At 39.4% G+C, this 23,110-nt stretch overlaps 2 protein-coding genes across 2 annotated transcripts; one reads left to right on the top strand and one right to left on the bottom strand.

Moving 5' to 3' along the window:
• Positions 1-216: 216 nt before the first annotated feature.
• Positions 217-3,530, bottom strand: apex2 (APEX nuclease (apurinic/apyrimidinic endonuclease) 2). Its single transcript, XM_014010960.1, has 6 exons — positions 3,382-3,530; positions 3,174-3,257; positions 2,850-3,030; positions 2,486-2,629; positions 2,066-2,135; positions 217-1,392 (listed from the first exon to the last, which is right to left on the bottom strand). The coding sequence occupies exons 1-6, from the start codon at positions 3,494-3,496 to the stop codon at positions 340-342; spliced, it is 1,647 nt and encodes a 548-aa protein (XP_013866414.1). The 5' UTR covers positions 3,497-3,530; the 3' UTR covers positions 217-339.
• Positions 3,531-3,797: 267 nt separating this feature from the next.
• zgc:162200 (protein bicaudal D homolog 2) lies at positions 3,798-22,922 on the top strand. Its single transcript, XM_014010959.1, has 10 exons — positions 3,798-3,974; positions 4,903-5,226; positions 6,552-6,764; positions 6,883-7,035; positions 8,386-8,859; positions 11,817-12,686; positions 13,215-13,394; positions 15,506-15,657; positions 19,539-19,899; positions 20,777-22,922. The coding sequence occupies exons 2-10, from the start codon at positions 4,981-4,983 to the stop codon at positions 20,780-20,782; spliced, it is 2,655 nt and encodes an 884-aa protein (XP_013866413.1). The 5' UTR covers positions 3,798-3,974; positions 4,903-4,980; the 3' UTR covers positions 20,783-22,922.
• Positions 22,923-23,110: the final 188 nt, after the last annotated feature.

Here is a 23,110-nt window from a genome sequence, read left to right as displayed (position 1 = left end):
ATACAACACTGATAAAAAGTGTTAAAACTTCTTAAATATATTGTATTCAAATTATATGTACAAAACAAACTTAAGAAATCAAACAAGTGCCTAAGATTAATTTGAAGGATAAAAAATGCAACTTTTTCTCATCTGACAAGCTAAAACACGTTTAATTTCTTATTTTAAAATGCAAAATGACTTGTTTGTTTTCAGATTCAGAAATAGAAAAAAAACTGAAATGTAAAACTATTTTATTTTTATTTTAGATAAAAAAAAAACAAAATCAACATCTACAAACTGGAATGCTGAAAAATATGTACAGTGGAGTTTAAACGGTTGTTTGTGTCTCAAAACGTGTCACTTTCCTTTCTCAACCCACGCAAAGAAGTTACACCGAGCCTCGGGGTTGGAGGCATGTCCCTGAGGACGGCAGCACACAAAGAACTGTTTGCCCACGTTTGGCCCGTCCTTTTTCACAGTGCGAAGCACACAGGGTTCCCTGTGGACCTTACAGGATGGTGGCGGGGGTGGACCGTGAAACACAGACTTCCAAAACCCAGAWGATGCTCCTTTCTTAACATCTGGTTGTCCCACAGTGGTCTGAGGGGTTGAATTATTGGTCTTTACTGGTTTGTTGGTACAYAGCTGGGCTGAACCGTCAACAACAGGTTTGATTTCATCGGCTGTGGTGACTAAACACTGAGCAGTAGCTGTSGATGCCTCTTCACACGGCTTATCATTGGTGGATTTGGGTTTGAAGAATGAAAGAAGGTTGCCTTGTGGCTTTAAAGAAGTATTTACCRTCTTAGTCTTTTTCCCCTTTGGGACAGCAGAGTCTGAAGTTAATGAGCGCTTTTTCCCAGAGGTGTTATCAACTCGAATTGGGTTTACGTTCTCCCTTCTTTCCTCCTCTTCTTGAGAACCAGGTAAGCCATTCTTCTGCTCAAGCACAGTCAGTTTTTGGTCCATCCTAACAAGGAAGCGCGAGAGTTTCTGTTGCTTGCCGGCGAACTCCGGCAGGTAGCGAGTGCAGAGGGGAGGAGGCTTGGAGCTGGGCAGGAGAGGGCAGTTCAGTTGTGCCCAAACAGGACAGTGGTCTGAGCCCTCCACCTCCGGCCTGATGTCCGCTGCCACRAACTGCTCTGTGACGAGCTGGCGGTCCGCAAATATGTAGTCGATGCGTGTGCCGTAGTTGGTCTGCCGCGCTCCGGTGAGAGTGGACCAACACGTGAAGGCATTGGTACGAGTTGGGTGGAAAAACCGAAAGGTATCGATAAATTTGCCTGGTTGGACAGGATCCTTTACCTCCGATTCTGTTTCGGGTCCATCTTCATCATGGCTCTTTTCTTGGTTGCTGCTGTGCAAAAAGGCGTTTAGCCATTTTCTCCCAGGGTTTTCATCAAAATCTTCCTGAGTGATGGGGAACGGTAGATGAAATATTAGAATAAGCATACAGGAACTCAGAGAATCTGACGTTTTAAGCAACAAAAAGACAGTAAAACAAATATATTTGCTCAAGCAAACCACTTTACCTTACTTGAAGTCTTATATTGCAAAAAAAAAACTCATGAACACAGTCCAACTGATCACTAAGCTGTGTTTTCATTTTCTAAAATAACAATAAATAAAATAACGTTTGGTACTTAGGAGGTTTCAAGACGTAAGTTACAGACTTGCAGCCACAAACTATTAAAGATGGCTTGCCTTTGAAACATTTGGTCAAAAAGGGTCTTAAAGGGGACATWTCATGCAAAATGCACTTCTGTACCTGTTAAATGCATTGAATGATTTAAATATGAAAAAGAAGGATTTAAAACACAGAAATATTTAGTCAATATTTTTCCTGCAAGAAAGACAGTGACTTTATTTTTAAATCTTTATCTTCTTGAGTTTTCTAAATACTTGTTTCAGGAAATTGGTGTGGAAATTTCACAACTCCTCTATGTGTTTGTGCTAACCAGCATTTATAATGTACAGATAAAATTTGTATTAAATTCAAAGCATGTGTTCCATAGCATTAAACTATTATTTTTATTTTTTATTTGAACAACAATCACAAAACAGTTTTTAACATTTTACTTACAATATCATTGGGATCACAGTGGTCTATTGGTCGATGAGATGTATTCACATCTCCAAGAATGATCACATGGCTGAAACACAGGACAGAAAAAAAAATATTTTATTGTATTTGGAAGACAGAGGAAAAGACCAGACTATTAACATATATGGTCCAAAATTTAAGATTCAATGTAAATATAAGAAAAAGTAAAACATTAGACATTTTTCTGATTTCTTTCTCATAATTGCTCATCTTAAGATTCAGCAAATGCAAACAATTATCAAAGAGCTCTAAGTGGTTTGTGCTATTGCAAAATCTACATGTGTAGCAACCAAACGCCTGCTTAAAGATGCTTTGGTAAATATTAGAACATAGAACATTTGCAGTAGAAGCAGGAAGCACCTGTGCTTGTTTTTTTATTTTTTAATCTAAAACTCTCACCTCCCATCATTCAGTAAAGCTTCAGCCCGACTCTGAAGCAGCTTGTAGAATTGTAGTTTGAATCGTTTTCGCTCTGGTTTGTCAGGGTCTGCCCGTGGACAGTACACATTTATTACAGTAACAACCTGCTCTTTGTCATGACACCTGTGGGGGGAAAACACAATTTATAAATAAAAATAATAACTACAAAAAGAAACATTTACAAAAACAAAACACTTTAATAACTCTCTAAAAAGGATTTTCAAAAAAATGCACTACATAGGCAGTTTACATTGCATTGACAAATATTGCATGTATATTGTTGTATATATGCTAATATATTACTCATATGACACGTTTTACTTTGTCATTTTTAAAATCTTACATGATTTTGTGCTGGGTGATGACAGCTCGTCCTTCGTTGTCTAAAGCCTGCAGCTCTTCATTCAAAAAGTCAGAGAGGTCACCGTAGCATCCCACAGCACCTTCATGGCTGGTCAGCAGACCTGTGAGACCCTCCTCAGCTGCAAATGGAGTGGCACTGTCCTTACAGTAAGATGCAACCCCTGAGCACACCGGGAATGAGACATGGATTAGTTTGCACAGTTGTGTTACTATTTATGAGCGTTTGTGTTCACCACTACCTGTCTTTAAGCAAACATTGCAATATTTTATGACAAAGAGGACGCGAAATAACGTTGTAATAAACCTGAATAGCCGCTGCGTCCTCGACAGTAGCTGAAATAGGAATTGTAGCCGTCAACAATGGCAGTTCTTTCATCCAGCAGGTCTCCTGCAAAGCATACACACAGCTTTAACTTTTTAATGTTCCTCAAGTTCCTCCACTATTTACTGCAACACGTAGGAGACAGCGCTCATGTCCTGCTTTTTCATTATTATTTTTTCCAAAGACTTACTTGTTACTTTTGTCTCCTGAACACAGATAATATCTGCGTCCAGACAATCAAGAGCCTGTTTGATACCGGATTTAAAAGTCCTAATGCCGTTTAAATTCCAAGTAACAACCTTCATTGTGCAAGAACTACACGAAAAAAAAGCAATGTTCAAAACCGGAAGTCAACCGGATATAAAGAAACGCACAAGCGGAAGTGGACTTCGCTTAGATTAGGTTACCATTTATTGTATTCGGAGGGTTTTTTTTGCATAAAGTTTAATAAATACGTATATAATGATGTTGCATGCTGAATAACGTAAATACACATACAGTAATAACATTTTATTTTATTTTTACGTGTGGCTGCAGTACCTTGTTGTTCCTCTAGGGGAGGCAGTTGCGTCATCACTTTTTCGGCGCGCACTTGACACTCGACCTCGTCATGAGCGGAGGGGGATGCAGGTGGGGTGGGAGGAAGAGGAGCGGCTGCTGGGCTTGTACTTGCGGTAACTAGCGTGATAAGAAACCCGCTGTTTTTGACGGGTCCAAACAGAGGGGAGAAGTTAACGTTCTCTGACAGACGGCGAGCTCCATTTGGTCTGGAACCCACACAGGGTGAGCGCCTATTTTAGCTAGTGATGGCTAACTGTGCAGCTAATTAGCTTGTCTGATAGRATTCGGTTGACTTATGACGAGAGAGAGAGAGAGCAACTCCGTAGTGGCTGTTCAGTCTAGAATATTTTAATGTATTAACACCGATAATCTAAACTGTCAAATTTGTATATTCTTCTTGCTTGTAAGTTAGCATATTTGGTTTTACTTACTGTTTCCGTCAACGTTTAAGCTAAGCTATTTGATGCTAGCTGTGTTTTAGTGTGTAGTCAGTCAGTGTTCTGTTTCCCAGGTATCCTCCTCAAGCATCCCCGTCAGGATGAGTTATCATTTTCTCTACAGCTGCATATTATGGTTTTAGAAGAAAGAGACTCGAAAACGTTTAGCTGATGTCGTGATATTATCCTTTCAGGACATTTAGTCACATAATGAAACAGGGCAAACGCATGAGCTCACGATAAATGACAATCTGCTCCACCCTGCCAATAGTTTTGATCAAAATAACATAAATCAGTTTCTAAAGCTTCTGGGTGCAGGACAATCAGCTGCCGTGTAGCTGAATACAAGTATTTCACTATCTGCTGATTTTATGTGGCTGAAGCAAGATAGACTGAGCACATCCTGTTGTCATAAATAATTGATGTTATTTGTGTGAATCTTAGGCTTMGTTCCCAAGGAGCCTTTAAATACCATGACGTGCCCAACAGACGAGTACATTGTGCTAATTGTGCTAAAACATTTGTTTTACCTGACAACAAAAGTCCAGTTGACACTGTAATATGATCTTCACGTGATGTAAAACACTTGGGTTTGTGCGATAGCTGTTGGCATTTTGCTCAGTTAGTGCGTGTCTCCTCTCCACCTCATTTTTTCGAAGAAAGCTTGACTAAATGGTTAATCAGATCACCTTGACTGTGTTTTGTTTCTACAGAGTGGTGTAATGAGCCTGGAGGAGTGAAAGAGGCAGGTGTCTCAGTACAGTTTGGACAAAGTTGGAGGCCAGACAAGGATGCTGGAGACTGACACAGACCCAGCAGGTGAAGAAGCAGAGGGGATAGCAGACATGGGGAGCAGAGACTTGAAGGCTGAGGTGGCGCGGCTTACTCTGGAGCTCCACGAGGCCACGGAGGAAAAGCTACAGGCAGCCCGCTATGGCCTGGTTGTGTTGGAGGAAAGTGCTGCCCTTAAGATGAAACACAGGCAGCTGGAAGAGGAGCACGAAGCCCTAAAACTGGAGCTACAGCAGCTCAAAGAGGTGGGATCTCCTGAGGCTTTATGTTTATTGTAAAACTGATCATTCACCCCTAATTTTCAGGTGCAATTTTCCTTAAACACATCAATTATTTATGATTTTTTTTAGGTTAATAATACATTTAGTCATTTAATGCAGCTCGTTTTCAAAATGCAAGTATTAAAATAGTCCCTGCTGCAATTTACTTGATTTTTAGTGTTTGGGGATCAGTCATCTTAAATGTTTACATTTGCGTCTGAAATATGACATACGTTTAAACACACATCTCCCTTTGTCCTCTGAGAATTCTTCCTGTTAAATAGATCTGTTTCAAATGTGCCCTAACATCATCAGTAACCATGAATGTGAGTTTTGTCCTAGGATGTCATATGATGTAGGAGGGTGTCATTATCAAATATGAGTCACTCAGTGCTCAGTGTGTCTCAGCTCACAAACACACTGACAAAAATGTAAAAAAAAACTGTTAGGATGCTCTCCACTGCCAAATGTTTTATATTTCTAATGCATTTTATTTGCAAGAGTTAAACTGACTTTAAAATGCAACAATAAAGCGATAAACAGAACGAAGGTAGCCCCGGATTATACAGATATTTTTAAAACAGTGTTTTTTAAATCTAAACTTTGTGAAAAAAGGCATCAGATTGCACTTAAAATATTTTGTTTTGCTGAGACTGAGGAAAACCTCACGTGACAGTCATCATGTAGGGAGAGTTTTAATTTTACAATTGCTTCAACTATGTTTTTATTAATGGAAAAAGAAAAGAAAATCCTGGTTAAATATAGTAATAGCTTTTTATAGAATAACAATAGAGAAAGTTTACCATTGTGTTGTATAAACTTTTATTAAGAAATGGCCTTTATGTCTGTAGTGGTTTAGAATTTAAGGCTCTTATGATCTGCTTAAACCTAATTTATTGGAATCTCACACAGTGAGATTGGGCTGTAAGTCACCATCGTTATATAACCACAGTTTAATCGAATGTTATGTTGATCCTATTAGCTTCGTTTAATGCTAAATGTCTTACTGGTTTTGGCAGTTAAAAAACTTGTGGTGTTACATGTAGTTTAACAGATGTGCACAGAGTGAAATATGTGAAAGCTGCTGTTCGGTTTAAAGTCCACTCAGCCATATCAGGCCTTCGTCCTCTTTATTTTCTCTTGTGTAGCCAGGTTTCAGCTTAGAGTTTCACATGAAGTTAATTTTTCTTTACTTCATTTAACGTTTTGTCCCTTGCCTAATGCAGTTTGGGCCTGTCTGTAACATTTTGTTTAAAGTGTAACAAAACTGCTCGTTGGCTCGTCCATTAACTCGTCTTGTTTGTGTAAAGGCCTTTGCAGATTCTGTGAGCAGCCAGAAGCGAGCGGCTGCTGATGGAGAGTGCCGGGAAGAGAGTCTTCTGCAGGAAACCGCCTCGAAAGAGGCTGCCATGGCAACAAGGATGGAGGAAGTTCAGGCAGAGCTCAAACAAGCTCGTCTTGCTCTTAGCAATGCCCACGCAGAGCTTGACCGACTGGGGGTGCTCTCCACCCAGCTTAAAAAGGTACGAAATTTWAAAAAAAATTGCTCTTATTTCCAAACAACATAAATTATATGTGACTTTAAGTTATTGTATATTTAAAGTTTAGTTTGCTGATATGATGGTGGGATGTTTTCCACAGGAGTGTGAGTGTCTGGAGGCAGAGAAGGGCCATCTCAGGGATGAAATGAAGGAATATAAAGTACGTGAGCTGCGTCAGTTGCAGGACAATGGTGAACTGGAAGAAGAGAACATATCTTTGCAAAAACAGGTGTCTGTGCTCAAGGAAAACCAGGTCAGTTTCCCCATTGGCTTTTTATTATTCTACAMTGGCTATAATTGTTTTGGAATCTTAATAATGCCAAACGTACATGAGGAAAACATGTTTGTATAAACTGTGCGTAAATTTAATGTTAGGTTTCTAATCCTGTGTTTATTTTATGATTGTGTRTAGGGTGAATTATGTTTGTACTTGTTAAAGCTCTGTTATGGTTGTTTCTCWAGTGTTAAAGACAGAAAAACTTTAATCCCCCTCATGTTTGTTTACAAAACTTCACAACTCGACTGCAAATGGACCAGCCTTAAGTAAATAAGTCTTGTTTGTTAATTTTTGAGTGTGACATGAAAACCCTGAAAATACACTTGTAGCAATTAATCTGAAAAATTATTTATGCAATTACAAGTAGTATAATTTCAAATAATTTCATTTAATATTCTATTTGACTAATATAATAGGCTTTGGAAAACCTGAAGTGAACTCAGATGTTTTTTGATTCTAACAAGTTTTCATTTATTTTAGTTAAGTTTTCAAGAATTTCATTTTAAACTGTATCTCATTTAGAAAGGCAGCTTCTATAAAGCATAATACTGTATAAGTTTGTAGATTGGTTTGACAAGTAGAAATGTGAGTTTGCTTTGGGTAGAAGAATAAGCCTGGTGTATTTGCACACCTCCAACAGTACTAACCATGATTAGGTCAAAATGTAGCAGAGGTTTGCAAAGGTTAATGCATCTTTTGGGTTGTTTTTGAAATAAACCACACACCATATGGTGATGGATCTGCTGGATCAAAGGTTAATATGTTGTTTTTCAGACATTAAAAGGAGAAGTTGTAACTGAAAATGTTTGTGTTATTCTGTTAGTAAAACCTGTCCACTGTCATTCAAACAASTGACAAAAGTCCTAACAAAATATCTTTACAACACGCGTAACCAGGACCACATACTCTGTGAAAACATTCAAAATACATTTGATTTCTTTATTGTTAGATACATGTATCATGAGTTTATACACACTTTGCTTATTTAAACCACCCATATGAGACAGTTAAGCAAAGAGTGTCACTAAGCAGGTAAAATTTCCTGATTTTTAAAAAATWTATATAATAGGTTGTTTGACTCTTGAAAAATCACAAAACGATTTCAATCAAGGAAGAAATTCTCCCATTTTATTTATGTATGTGTATATTCATTCATTCATCCATCCACCCACCCAAAATTGGAATTGGCCATAATCAAATTGTTTGAAGTTGCGTTTAATGCAGTGATGGGTGGACCTGTGTGTTGGGACTTGTTTGTACATCCATGATGTTGCGTGGAACACCATAAAAACACGCATCAACATAAGCTTGTGCTTCTTGTTTCAGGTTGAGTTTGAATCAATAAAGCTCGAGATGTCTCAGAAGAATGAGGAACAAGACGAGCTACGGGCACAGCTGGAGGAGGCAGCCAGGCTGAGGGAGATCGCAGAGAGGCAGCTGGATGAGGCGCTTGAAGCCCTGAAGGAGGAACGGGAGCAGAAGAACACTCTGCGGCGAGAGCTCTCTGCCCTGACCCTTAACCCCTTTGATTCTGTGGGGAACCTGGAGCTCCACTTAGATGACAGTCAGGAGGAGGGCCAGGAGGGAGAGGGTGAAGCTGAGGAGGAGAACCAGGACAGGAATAATGGTTCAGGATCTGCTCAGTCAGGTGGCTCCAGAAGTAACGGARTCATCCATCGTTACTCCACGCCACGCAACACCGACGTGTTCCTGCGTGCGCCAGCATCAGGGCTGGTGTCGGACCTGCTGAGTGAGCTCCACTTTTCAGACAGTCAGAAACTCAAACAGCAGCTCCTGCAGGTAGGCAGCATGACAGCTCTTCTTAAATAATGCTTTAATGATGTGAACTAGTGCTTTCAGCTAGTGGTGTCCCGATACCAGCATTTTTACAAGTCCTCGTACAAAGTGCCCCCATACTCTGAACTAGGGCTGGGCGATATGGCAAAAAAAATTATCACGATTAATTTTTTCATATTGTCTGATCTCGATTAATATCACAATTTTTTTGTTAACCTAAAAAGTGACTGAAAAATAATTTAACAAATAAATAGCTACAAAAAAATAACTTATTTCGCTTTTACTAATATAACAAATAGCTGTGATTCAGTAGAACATTAAATTATTTTTGCAAGGTATTTAAAAGGGTATTTACCAAGAAAAAAAAACATTCATGTGTAACTCATAGAATCTCACATTAATAAAGTTATGCTTTTGTAAAATTAAAGTTTTAGAATTGAATTTCACATTAAATATGCCATAAAGAAACATTAACCCTACAAACAGCAACAATTTATGCACACATGCCAAATGTATAGGATCTACGGTAAGCTCATTATTTACTTTTGTTATGGAAGGAACCCCCAGGAGTTTGCAGCATCTCTCAGCTGCTGTTTTTGATGAGACTCAGACAGGAAGTGGTCTTCACGTCGCGTCCAGCTCATCGTGTGCTGATAAAACCTACAGAAAAGTTTTTCTCTAGATAAATGAAGAACCGCCGGCACATTGTTCTGTCCTAAACATTACCCTAAGACCGCTTCATATTTTTGGAGGATGTTTTTGTTTTAGTGAGATGCGCATCACGACTCACTTGTCTTTTTTCCCCCTCCCTCGGGAGAGGATCTCAGAGCTCCCCCTGCGCGCCTGTTAGCAGGTAACAGCAGGTACAGGAAGTGACAGCAGCCAAAATACCTCAGAAACTCGTCCAAATAAGCGAACTCGGTGAGATTCAGTGTTTTATTCTGGCTTACATTTTGTTTAGTTAATTCTGCGATTCCGTCTGTGTTTCATTAGCAAATTATGAACGGAAGTAGAGCAGGAGAAAGTGGATTCTGATTGGCTGTTGTCGCACATATTTCCACCATGTTTGATCGAGTAAGAGGCTCACAAGCTGATCACCGTAATCGACCTGAATTTTTTCTCCATCAATAATCGCGATCAAATAATCGCCCAGCCCTACTCTGAACTGTTACTGATACCAGTATCGATACTCCATTCATTATGTTACAGTCTGCATTTCAAATGAAAGGTCTGTCAGTTCCATGTTTGAGAAAGTAATACAAGTTGAAAGACAGTTATTAAAGGGGCAATATCATGTAAAATCAACATTTTTAAATTTTATATCATGTTATAATGTTGTCCTCTCATCAAAAACATGCCCAGWGTCTTGCTTTGACTCATTCATGCATGTTTGAGAAATCCTAYAGTGTCCTGAGGYAGCCAGGCAGGGGAGCAAAAATGACTGGTTGGGACTAGAACTGCCTTTTGGGACCAGCTCCTCCTCTGGACTGTGTCTCCAAGCTGAACTTCCTCATCACAGAGCACACACACCCAGCCCTGTGCTGAAATGGGCGGGACAGAAGAGGAAGGAGGTTCTTAAAAGAGACAGAGGCCAATTTCAAGGCGTTTAGAAACAGATATGATGGGAAGTCAAGTTTATTTTCTATTTAAACATATAAACAACATTTTAATAACAACTAAAGGTGACATAGTTACTTAAATAAGGTATAGAATTTAAATAAATGCCTGAGAAACACATAATATTGGCCCTTTAAATGCTGCATTATTTAATCATTCTGTGTTTTTGATTTGATCCACCAGAGGGGCTGTAGGCCTATGAGGAAGACGAGCCACCTTGTCCTAAATAAAATTAAGAGTTTTTAAAGACTTTCTATAATGTTTTAAGTTCTAATTCGGTAAGTACTTGGCATTGGTATTTGGTATTGCCAAGTATTCAAAATGAAGTTCCCATACATGGTTTGAGAAATACTGGTATCAGGACCTCACCTACTTCAAACAGAAGGTGAAGAACAAAAGCTTTCTGCCTCATTTTAGCATAAAGTTGAGTGGTGTAAATGAAAACGTGTTATTTCACTCACAAGGTTTTGTGGTCATAGCCAGTTTTTCAGCTTCTTTTATTATAGGATTCAACATTAGAGCCAAATAGGCTTATTGTCTGTGCAATGTGAAGGTGGAGCCCTCTGTAAAAGCTGGATTCAACTCGTTGTTTTATAGGGTGTTGAATTCTCATGCTAATAATTGTTCTAATATTTGTTAGTTTTTTTGTCAGTAACCAAAAAACTGTAATTACTGAAACTAAAACAGGATTTATGTCATGACATTCAGACAGTGATAGCTTCTGTGTTTAAAATGGCAGAAATGAACATTTAAAACCCCAGAGTTTGGACACACCCCACCTTTTATTCATTCTGAATATAATGCACAGTATTGTTCTTTCTTTGAACACAGTGGATTTGCTGAACTCATTTAAATAGAAGCACAGATGCTTGTTCTTAAGTACTCTCACCATTTGTTTCTCTAAGTGAGGAAGTTGCTGTACAGTCTGTGTGACTGGGCTGTGTGCCACTTCCTGCTTTCAGCCACATCCGCTTTGTGTTGCTGCAGGACGAGTATTAATATATAATGTCTGATTTACTGAATGAGCTTCCTAAATGAATGGCACACCCTCATGCACAGATAGTACTTCAGAATATAGAGATGTGAACTGTCACCCCGTTAGTTAGAAGGGAATATATTATTTATGATACACTTAAGTTGGGGGTTGGGTTTAAAAACTCCAAGCTAACAGATGTCTGGTCTGGAACTGAATGAGGTTACATTAAAAATGCATCACGAGTAAAGGGGAAGTGATGGAGAAGGGAGTTTTAGAAGCTTTTTTTTTTTTATGATAAAAAATAAATAGTTATCTGAACTGACTTTCAAAGGTATGAGTTCAAATTGTTTTGTGTGTTTGTTTTCAGGCAGAAAGAGATAAGTCCAGTTTGACCAGTAAGGTGGAGGAGCTGCAGATGCAGCTGATGATGTCCAAACAGGCACTCAGTCAGCAAGAAGACAAGGTTGGTTCTCTGACGCAACAGCTGGAAGCTGTGCAGAGTACTCAGCATCAGRACCAAGAAGCAGAGGTCAAACAGGAGACTGAAACTGGAGATGACAGCGCCGTCTTCGACTACGAGGTAGACACCAGGAGCAAGGAGGTGCTGGATGCCCGAATGCGCGCAGCTAGCGAAGAGCTTCTGACGCTGCGAGATGAACTGTCTCAGGCAGGAACTCGTTACAACGCCCTGGAGTTAAAGTACAAGCAGGAGAAGGATCGTTGGAGGACTGAGGCCCAGGAGCTGGCTGACAAGATCCGTCAGTGCATCAAGTCCAGCAAGCAAGACCAGGAGCGCATCGGCGAGCTGGAGAAGGAGATCGGAGTCACGCGGAAAGTGGCGACCGATTCCGAAGGGCACCTGAGCGTTGCCCAGGAAGAGCTGCTGGCCTTCTCCGAGGAGCTGTCGAACCTCTACCACCACATCTGTGTGTGCAACAACCTAACACCAAAACGGGTCACCTTGGACTATTACCGCGACGGCGCCAGGGCGAGCGGCAGCGGAGGAGGACGAAGACCACACCACATATACTCGCAGCACAACTCCCAGAAGAAGCCTCGAGCCAACGACGCGTTCATCTCCAAAGCCTCAGCGCTGCAGTTTATGGGGGAGGTGGACAGCGCCGGAGCCACTGGGGACACTCTTTCTTGCCCCGGATCCCCCACGCTGGATTTCAGGGACCCCTCCAACGTGTCCAACTTGGTCGCTGTCATTCGTTGCCAGATCAAGCACCTCAGGGTAAGATGGTGATGTTGGAGTTTTATTCAGTTTGTTAAACAAAGAAACACCTGTTTGTTATCAGGAAACAGTTTGGATACTGAAAGGTGTACAGTAAATGATTAAAACTGAAAACTGGTTTGTGAGTAAGGAAGCCAGGCTGGATGTTCTGGGTAAAAGGTTGTTCACCGCTCTGGTCAGTAACTCCCCTGTCTGTTCAAATCCAACTCAGAGTCTGAGGTGACACGTGCCTGTGTGAGCTGAATGAGTTGGATTATCAGAGGTTAAAGTTGAATTGTAGCTTTCACAGAATCCTTTCAGCAGACACCATTGTCTGGAACACTGAGGAGAGTGGTAAATAAATTAAAATCCACCATATGAATCTTGATGCTTTTCAACTAATTTATTGAACTCATTTCACAAAATCGAGACATTTCAAAAATATTTTCACAACTTTAAATAGGTGTTGACAGACTAGACTAGTGCTGTAAAATCTGAAGCTCAGTGAGTTTATTCCTGTTTCTTACCTGCCTTCGTCCTCTTTCCCAGGTGGCTGTGGACCTGTGTCGTCAGAAGGGGGTGATGCCTTACTCTGGTCTGAGCAGCAGACCCGAGTCAGAGCGGGAAACTGAAAACCTGATGGAGGAAGTCCTAAAGCTGAAATCTCTTCTCAGCACAAAGAGAGAACAGATTGCTACTCTGAGAACTGTCCTCAAGGCTAACAAACAGGTGAGCCCCACCAAGYTGAGCTGCTACCAAAATTTAACATATTTTCAAAATAATTTATTAAGAACTGTAGCAGAGTTAGGGTCGGGCAGGAAACCAAGTTATCACTTTATTAAACTGGTGCAGTGATGAGTTCTTTATGAACACAGGACGTATGTCAAAGATCTTCATGCACTTCATGTACAAGTCTCTTTTGGACTGTAATGCTCATGATTAGATTAAATGTATATAATTTATATGAGTAATATAGTCGTAACCAAATTTTCGCAAGTCAACACAAGTTGTCTTATGGTGCGTTCACACCAAACGCAATTTCAGCATCAGGAGCCTCAGGTTTACATGCAAAGTCTATGTTGGACGCGCTTCAATCAGCGTCGGGAAGTGCTGCGGCGCCTCAAGCGCGATTAGAGCAGCACGATTTGAACGATCTGAGCGTTCGACGTGCTTGATGCGCAAATMGCTGGTTAGAAAATCTGAACTTTTGCAGCTCGACGCACTGCGTCAACCAATCAGAGAGACTCCACTGTGTGACGTAGCGACATATTTCCCGACGGGACAGTTTACTGAATAATGCCCACTAACCTGAAACAGATGGAGAGGAGCTCTTTAGCTGAAATCCAGTGCCTGCAGTCGGTGTCCTGACAGGAGATAACTGCACCAATGTGTGGCAGCGGCTCATCAGACTGGACTTGGGACAAAAATAGTCCTGAAAGCGAGCTGTGAGCCTCTTCTTTGAATTATCTGGTGAATTAATTATGAATTAATTATCTGATGAACGTGACATGCTCTGGCTCTCTGTAAATAAAGCAAAGCCACTTCCTCGTCCGACATTAAACAAAGCCCVACAGAGGAGGGAGGGGCGGGGAGGCTCTTGCCGTGCAGCGCTTCAAGAGCTGACCTGCGTCTGACCTCAAAGTGCACAAGCGTCCAACTTGAAGCGTTGGCTGCGATTTTGAAGCTGAAATCGCGTTYGGTGTGAACGCAGCATAAAACGTTACAGTGAAGTCTTTTGTATTTATCCATTCTTCTCATGGACTCAGCTGTGTAACTTAATTGACTGATTGTTTTTTTTTTCTTTTTTGATTTGATTTGACTTATTTAACACACAAAAAGTAAAACAAAAAGAACACAACAACAATTCAAAATGACATATTTCACGTGCAAGGGAAGGGTAAAAGCCTGAATAGGCTTATGTAAAAACCACTCCCAATCAAATCAGACTACAACACAACAGTAAAGATCCATAAAATAAAAATAATCACTCAAATAGAAATAACGAAGAAGAAACAAAATCAATACAAAAATCAACATCAAAATAAAATTTAAAATCCATCAAAACACATACAAAAATAAGAAAAATCTAAAATCACTTAAATTATACATTTAAAAATCAACAGTTTGGTTTTTAATCTATTTGTATACACAAAAAGAGACATTGAAGGTTCCACAAGTTCAACATTTGAATTCCACATATTAGCTCCATTAAAATCTGATTGAAATTGGTCACGCAATGTTTTTGTCTTGATTATAACTTTTATTGAAGTGGACCAGAACTCTTATAATTATTTTTTACATTTATTTTATATGTTTAACTCTCCTTTATTATTCATGATATCTCAAGCACTATATGATCGGCTGTTATGAGCTGTCCATGTTTCTTCTACAAGAACACTCCTGGCCTGACATTGTAACAGTGCTGACACTTTTAATATCCACTGTACCTTTCTCTAAGAACATTGTAGTATGTTGGTGAAAAATGTTTTAAAGCAAAAAGAAAAGCARCAATAAAAAAGACAGTTTCTAAGGAGATTGCGGATATTATCTTTTACAGTGAAGTGTAAACATATGGTTTGTTTGGAGATGACATCAGCTGCACAATGAAGAGTAGGCTCATTAAACTTTCACAAACATCGACAGAGTAATAATCTTACCTACAGCATTACACATTTTTAAAAACAAGTCAAATTAATTTTGACTATTKCTTAAATCAAAACCTGACATTTTATTTAAACAATCTTAGACAAAKCTTTCAGCGTTGTTGTTTCATGTCTCGATAGAGCTCAAGTGTAAACATCAGCACTTTTTGAAAGTGACGATATGTTTGACTTTTACAGACTGCTGAACTGGCTTTGTCCARTTTGAAGACCAAGTATGAGACAGAGAAGTGCATGGTGTCAGAGACCATGATGAAACTGCGAAACGAGCTGAAAACCCTGAAGGAGGACGCTGCCACCTTCTCTTCACTCAGAGTCATGTTTGCCAGTCGGTAAGACTTTTTGCTGTTTGTTTCTTTTTGCATCTGATTTGCMACCACACAATGATAAGTTCCATAAGGAATTTTTCCTTTTGCTCTGTTTGTTTGTAGTAGGGTTGRGCAAAATCGTATCATGTTCAATTAGTCGTCAGAAAACATTTAATAGATTATTTTTTGGCACTTGACGACTAATATGATTATTGCTGCCAGGCAGACTGACTGGAGATTTCCCCGGTCAGTCTGCTCAATGCTCCTCTCTGCTTCAAATATGACAAACATTTCTTTAAAAAGTTCTGTAAGTTTTTTTTTTTTATCATAACTCTGGTTTTACTTGGTCTGTCAACACAATTAAAAAATTGATGTTTAGCCTGAATTTTGACGTACATTGGAACAGATTTTTGCTGAGAGCAAATCTTTCCCACAAGAGTGATTTAAATTGGTCATGTGACAAGGATATGCAGGGACTCCAGGGGATTAATCGTCATATTAACCATTATCAGATAAATACCACAATTAATCACAATTATTTTTTTTGTCAATATTGCCTAACCTTATTTTGTAGGTTTGTTAATTTTTGCTTCTTACCCTCGGTAATGGTTGTTGTAGTAGAGCTTTAGGTGTCACTCACCTAATGAGCTTATTGTGCTCATTACGCGTGGGAACAATCCAGCAGTTCACGTGAAGATTATAAACCACATGCTCTGCCTTGTGCTGATGGGAAAAGCCAAGGGCAGGTTTTCCCATCGAGCCAGGTCACTGCAGGGAAGGAGGAGTCAAATGTAAGCAGKATCAGGTGGGACATTTAAGAGAGGTCCTGTGTAAGAGATACTAAGAGTTATTTTATAGACCTCCTTATCTCCAACACTGATCTCTTCTGATTATTGTTTCACGGCAGCAGTGCTGTTATTAATTTAGGTTTTCACTGTAAATTTTATGGACTCTTCCTGGAAAAGCATCAGACTGTCTGGGTCTTTTTGCAGACGGTTATGAGCTGCTGTTTGATTATCTCTAAGAAGGATTGGAGAACAGACAGCGATCAAGGATGGCTGCTGTCTGCTCCGACAGACTGAAGCTTAAAGCTTTAAAGAAGTCATCTTGGGTTATGCTTGGTTTAGTGTCGCCACCATGTGGAGGAGAGTAGTAATACAGCTTGGGCAGTTTTAACAGTAATTTGTAACCCATACCCTTTTTTAATTTATAAGCTTGTTGCTGAGGAACTATAACTTTAGCTGATTGAGTTTAAATGCTCACTACTAAGTGCCAGTCAGGAGTCAAAAAACTGTTTAAAAACTGTTTCTCTTCTTTATTTCAGAATGCTAACAATGTTTTTTGTGTTCTCATGGTCCCACAAAGCAGCATGCAGCAAAATAAAATAGTAAAACTCCTGATTAAATTTCTTCAAATATTACAGTTGAACAACAAATATACAGTAAACTGTGAAAAACCCACAGTATTGTATAGCAAAGGCCTCACAATATGTATTTGCCCAAATTCCATTTCTTTCAATATTTTCAAACTACTTAGTGAGTTTTCAGGTAAACCTTTTGTACATTTTGTTTAGTAAAATTAATTATGGCACTTGTTTCACATAGAAATATAGAAACAGCTCTTCCATTTATAAAACAAAAATGTTTTATGTGTGAAGCTAAAGTTCTCACTTCAGATTTCATATAGATTATATAAAATCTGTGTTTATATATTTTATCTTATGCTCTTCAGCTTTCACATCACTGAAGCGAAATGAATGAATGTTGTTTATACCTAAAGTTTACGCTCGGATAAAAACATTAATCAGCAATCAACTCAAGTAAGAAGCTGCTTCCTAATCGGCAGCAATTAACACTATTTAAACCTGTGAGAGAAGCAGGTCATATTTTGCACACTGTGCAGGAAACTCAATTAAAATTAAATAAATATTTACAGTGAACAAGAACTCATGTTACAAACTGTTGTGAAGCAGTCAAAGGTTAGCCCAGCCCCAAAATGTGTGTTGCTCTGTTTTGTGTTTTTTAAACTGCAAATAGCAACATAAATTTATAAAATGTTATATTTAAAAAACTTAAACCCTTTTGACAAAATTTTAAATGCTTTTGATTTGATTTGATTTTTTTTTACCAGAACTGTCATTTCCTGCTATTCATAACAACTATTATTTTTAAACTGTTTATAGGAGCAAGCAGACGTACATCATGACCAGTATTTACACATTTACTGTATTTAAAGTACAACGCCTGGCAGAAATGATGGAATAACCACTCTTGGGGGATGTTCTTTCAATTGTTTATTTTGTGTAAAAAATAAGACACAGATATTCCACAAAACTGTAATTGTTTTTTCAACCTTCTGGCATTAAAACAGTAAAAAAATTAATAAAAAATAGAATTGTTGAAGTCAGTCACACACTTTTTTTGATCCAGCAGAAAAAAAAAATGATAGAATCACTTTGTTTTGCAATTCTACAACAAATACGACTGATTAAATTAGCTAATTAGYCTTCAGTAAAAACTTWAAAAAGCTGTTGCACAAAGCTGACYGACATGAATTGGTYCAGATTTCAGACACAGCTGACTGGGAACAACAATCAAAATGTGAAGATTGTAAAAAGGGAAGCAACATAGAAAACTTAAAGCAAAGTATCTGAAAACAGAAAAAGCACAACAAGTGGTTAGAAGATGGAGTCAGTGTCTTTAACTGAACTGTGGGAAATCACCTTAAAGAAGTGGCATTAACAGACAGAAAAAACAAATGAAAGTACCTGTACACTTTAACACCTAAATGGAAAAAGCAAGGTGACAGTGGACTAAAAGCAATTATTAACTGTGGATAACTGGGTGAAAGGGTTGTGTCAGATAAAGGCTTGGGGGAGATGATAATCATTACATTTTCATCGAATGCTGAAGTCTACGATGAGATTTTGGACACTTTTATTATTCCGTCATTTGAAAGAATTACTTCATTTTTCAAGATTAGAAGGCATCTTGGCCAAAGGACAACAGTGACATGGGATCTCTGTCCAGTTAAAAAATTACTGGTGGAAATAGATGTTTATGGGTARTGACTGAGTTTAACCTACAAAACTGATCTGGCAACAGCAATATCAGACAGCTGGAGTCAGATTGATGAAGAGTTTGTCTTTAGTTAGACCACGACTCAGAGAATTCATGGTGTTAGAAAAGCCAGTTTTTCGTCTGCTTGATTTTCAAAAGCAACCATGACCTTCTACAGTAATTACATCTAATTACATCTCTGTCATTCATGTACTGTTTCCTAATGCTAGAAGGTTGGAATGTTGCAAAATCATAATTTCCCTTCATCCTTTTTAATACAATATCCAACAATTGAAAGAACTTCCTCTACGTGTGGTGGTTACATCAGTTTTGCCAGGAGTTGTATATTTTTGTACTTGGACATAAAATATTTTTGTCCAAGAAATGGAGAAAAATCTTTGACAGCTGGAGTTGGGGGGAAAAACTTGCAGAGCCTAACATAAATACTGTTAGAACCCTGTTGATCTTTTATTAACCAGTAGATGGCGCTGTGGTACCAAACATGCAATATTAAAAACAAGTAACTAAATACAAAGTTACAATAAAATCCTAAACTACAGTAAATATTAAACTGTGGTTCACATTTTGTTGTTTTTAAAGTTTTTTTTATATTTATATTGTAATTCCCATAACACATCCCAATGTGCTGTTTTTCCCCTGGCTTTGATGAACTGTTCAAATAATAATTTAAAAGATTATCCTTGTTTGTGTTCCATGACAGTGTTTAAAGTTTGCATCTAACACACAGAGTCTTGTTTTAGCATGATATGAAGTGTGTATGTGATTTAATTTGCTCTGGGCTGCRTCTGCATGGTGCATGTCACTGTTGTTGTTCGCCTCTTTCAGGTGTGACCAGTACATCACGCAGCTGGATGAGATGCAGAGGCAGCTCGCGGCTGCAGAAGACGAGAAGAAGACTCTGAATTCCCTGCTGCGTATGGCCATCCAGCAGAAGCTGGCTCTCACCCAGCGTCTGGAGGACCTGGAAGCGCCTCAGTATCCGCACAGTCTGAACAGCAGCCCCCGCCGCTCTCGGGCCAAAGAGCTCGTGACCAAGTCGGGCCGGGCCCCCCGGAGCCCCCGCAGCAGCCCTGCTCGGCCCCAGCTGAGGAGCAGCTCGCGAGCTAGCCCGGTTCTCGGCAGCAGCGTCCCCGCCTCAGCTACGCACCACCTGCGAACGCTGACTCGAAGTCTCAACACCAGCCCTGTAAGACCCTCTTCTTGTCTTTGTCCTGAGAACAGCTCTCAGAGCAGCAGCTCGTCCCACAGAGGCAGGGCTCTCCCACGAGACGCCACCTTCGTTAGAAGCCGCAGTGTTATTGGTGTTTGTAAGACCGTGTCGGGTCCAGAGTTTGTTCTGACTCGTAGAAAGTCCAGTCGTTCCACGAGCGGTGAGTTATCGGTGAAAACAAACATCAGCGATCAGAGAAGTGCTGCGTCCAGCCGCAGAGCTTCACTTCCTGTACGTCAGGACACTTTCATCACAGCTCGGGCGGGGCCTTCCTCTTCCTGCAGCCAGAATTCTCCTTTTGTCTCACCTGTTGATAAGCTAACCTCTAAAGCTTCGCGTGTGTCTCCTAACACATCCACAGCATGGTGTGGCAGTCGACAAACAAAACCGCTCAGAGATGTTTCCGTAAGAAACAAAAACCGTTGAGCCAAAGATCTAAATGTGTAGAGCAGCTGCATGCAGGTCAACGTCAGTCTGTTCATGAGCGACATGTTAGGAGCAGGATGACAGGGCTCTGCCGGGAATCTAGAGGTGCATCATCCACGTCCATAGAGTTAAAGAGGAAGTTCATGTTGGTGCAAGTAGGAGTAATAAATATCAGGCTGCAGGGCACAGCTCTCAGCCACAATCTTCTTTCAGGAACTAGAATACAAAACAAAATTAGACAGATTTGTAAATATGTAGCATTTCTTCACAGGTATTTGTTAAAAACAACCCTTGTTGTGGTTAACGATTATTTAGTCCTGTAACTGTTTGATACTGCATCTGTTTATTTAGCCTGGTTTTTAGTTCTATGTAGTAAATGAAGTTGAATTAAATGTTCTCCTCTCTTTGTCTCCTCCTGTTTCTGTAGCGCTGAACTCCTCTCATCACTCCAAAACCCCTCTTCTCTCTAAGGACCTGTCTTCATGTTGACTCCCTCCTCCCCTCTGATTCAGCACCTCCTGTCCATCCCAGATACCAATGCCACGTCACCCTCTCTGTCCACCTGCATCAAGGACTGAAAAAACAAAATATTTAAACCGAACTCTCTCCTCCAACCCTGTCGGTCTTCTTTATTTGGGAGTGGAGAAACCTGCATGCAGCCTGGAGAAGGATGAAGAGAGAAACGAGCTGCTTGTTTTGTTGTTGTTTTTTTGTTTCGTCTGAAATGAGTACCCCGTTCTTTCTCATCTTGTTGAAGACTCGATGTTGTGGTGACCCTTCGACAGTATTTCTCCTGTAATCAGAGCCGTGTCGTGCAGTTCCTGCTGTCCTCTGACTCTGGTTCTTGGCTGTGATCTGTTCTCAGAAGACATTGTCTTCACACTTTTGCCTTTACTTCTCATTCTGGTCAAACCCTGTCAGTTTAGTGTTACCAAGATCATTTATAATAACGCCCCCTGATTGTTGCTGTTACAGCAGTGTAGCCTTATTAACTGAACCTTTAAAGTAGTTGTGAAAGCTTTTATTTAAACCTGTGACATCACTTGTCCTGTGACTTTGGCCTGTCAGCTTCAGTAAGGATGGTGTTTTATGTGGAAATAGATCAGCCATAAGTCCACCGCCTCAGGTCAAACCACACGTCTTCAGCCAGACGATTTGACAAATCTATACTTAATGTTGGAACTATGCAGTCGGAGCCAGGATGATGTGCTGCAGACTCCTGGTGACTTCATCCACTCCTCACTTCAGTTAAACACTGGCTGGCTGCAGCTTCTTTTACAAACACTGAGAAAAGAAGCAGCGTTTAGAGGTGATTTCAGATCCAAAGTGCAAACACTCCTGTCTTCTTGATGATATGGGGCTTTTTAAAAAACACTCAGATCTCTGACTTGATTACAGTAATAATAGAATTTAGTTTTTTTCTTACTCTGTAGAACACCGAATCAACTATAATCATGTTGTTATCACCGTACTTGTGTTTGTGACCAAAATATTCTCACCCAGCGTTACTCACAACAACGACTCTCCTGTTTTTGTTGCTGCAGATTCAAATGGTTTCTGTTAAGGATGATAAAGGGATCAACAGGTGTGTTTAAAGTTGTGGAAAATTTCAAGTAGTCATTCCAAATTGTTCCCAAAATCTAATGCATGAAGGCAAAAAGCTAATATCACAGTTCTCAGTCCTGTAGAGGCCTCCAGCACAAAGACAAACCAGACATGATCTATTGATCACTCTTTATTGGATTGGTTTGAGTTGAGCGATGCCAACGCTGTTATTGAGTTATGTCGGATGAATTTGGTGCTATAAAATCACCTACATTATTACCAAGATCTGAAAATCAAATTGAGCTGATTCTCACAATCATGATTAATTTTATCAAACAGCTGTCAGCCCTGTATTCTCCCCAGGTCAATTTCCTGATCAATGATCAATGATTTAACTCTGGAGTAACATCCTGCTGATATCTTTTTTCTTTTGGTGCCTTGAGTTCTTTTCTTAACTATTTCCTCCTTTTCTTCTAACTAATCTTTTATTAAGTAATCTTGTATTTCCTGATGTATGTTTTATTTGCTTTTTGAAAAGGCTCATTAAGCACGTTTAGCACTTGATTCTCGTTTTGATCAAATATTTACACGTCCCAGCTTGCATTTTCTGTATAAATTGACTAAATGAATTGCTTCACATTAGCCTGCCCTAATATTAATGACCTCCATCTATATATTTATTGTGCAGTGTTACTGTAAAGGAATCATGAAGAAATTATCTAAATGTATAAAAGAACTTGTAGGTACTGCTGGGCTGCTGTAAAGTTTGGAATTGGACCGTTAAGAATTTCTGTAAAAAGTGGAAATGCTAGCRTTACGATGAAGGCTGTAAATGGATTTTTCAATCTATTTATTTAACTTTGAGTCTATTTAATTCACTCTGTGTAGTTTCATTGACCATTGTTGTATAATATCTGTGTAAATGTAGAAGTTCTCCATCACTCTGCAGAACCCGTTTGAAGCCCCTCGACATTTTAAGTGTATAAAAGATGACCTCATGAAGAATAAAGTCAACACTGTTCACTGAGCGTAGTCTGGAGTGAGTTTCATCTCGGATTATTAATTCTTTTAGGGTCAGATTTTATTTACAACCATGAAATAACGTTTTTCTTTGCTAAGGTTTATAGTTTTGAAAGGTATTAAATCTAAAAAATATATATCCATTCTTTAAAACAAAATAACACCAGTCTCCTGAAAGAAAAAAAACATCCTGCAG

Source organism: Austrofundulus limnaeus, unplaced genomic scaffold (assembly GCF_001266775.1).
Source record: "Austrofundulus limnaeus strain Quisiro unplaced genomic scaffold, Austrofundulus_limnaeus-1.0 Scaffold75, whole genome shotgun sequence".
Classification (NCBI taxonomy): domain Eukaryota; kingdom Metazoa; phylum Chordata; class Actinopteri; order Cyprinodontiformes; family Rivulidae; genus Austrofundulus; species Austrofundulus limnaeus.
The sequence above is the reverse complement of the archived record's forward strand: the minus strand, read 5'-3'. Positions and strand labels throughout refer to the sequence as shown.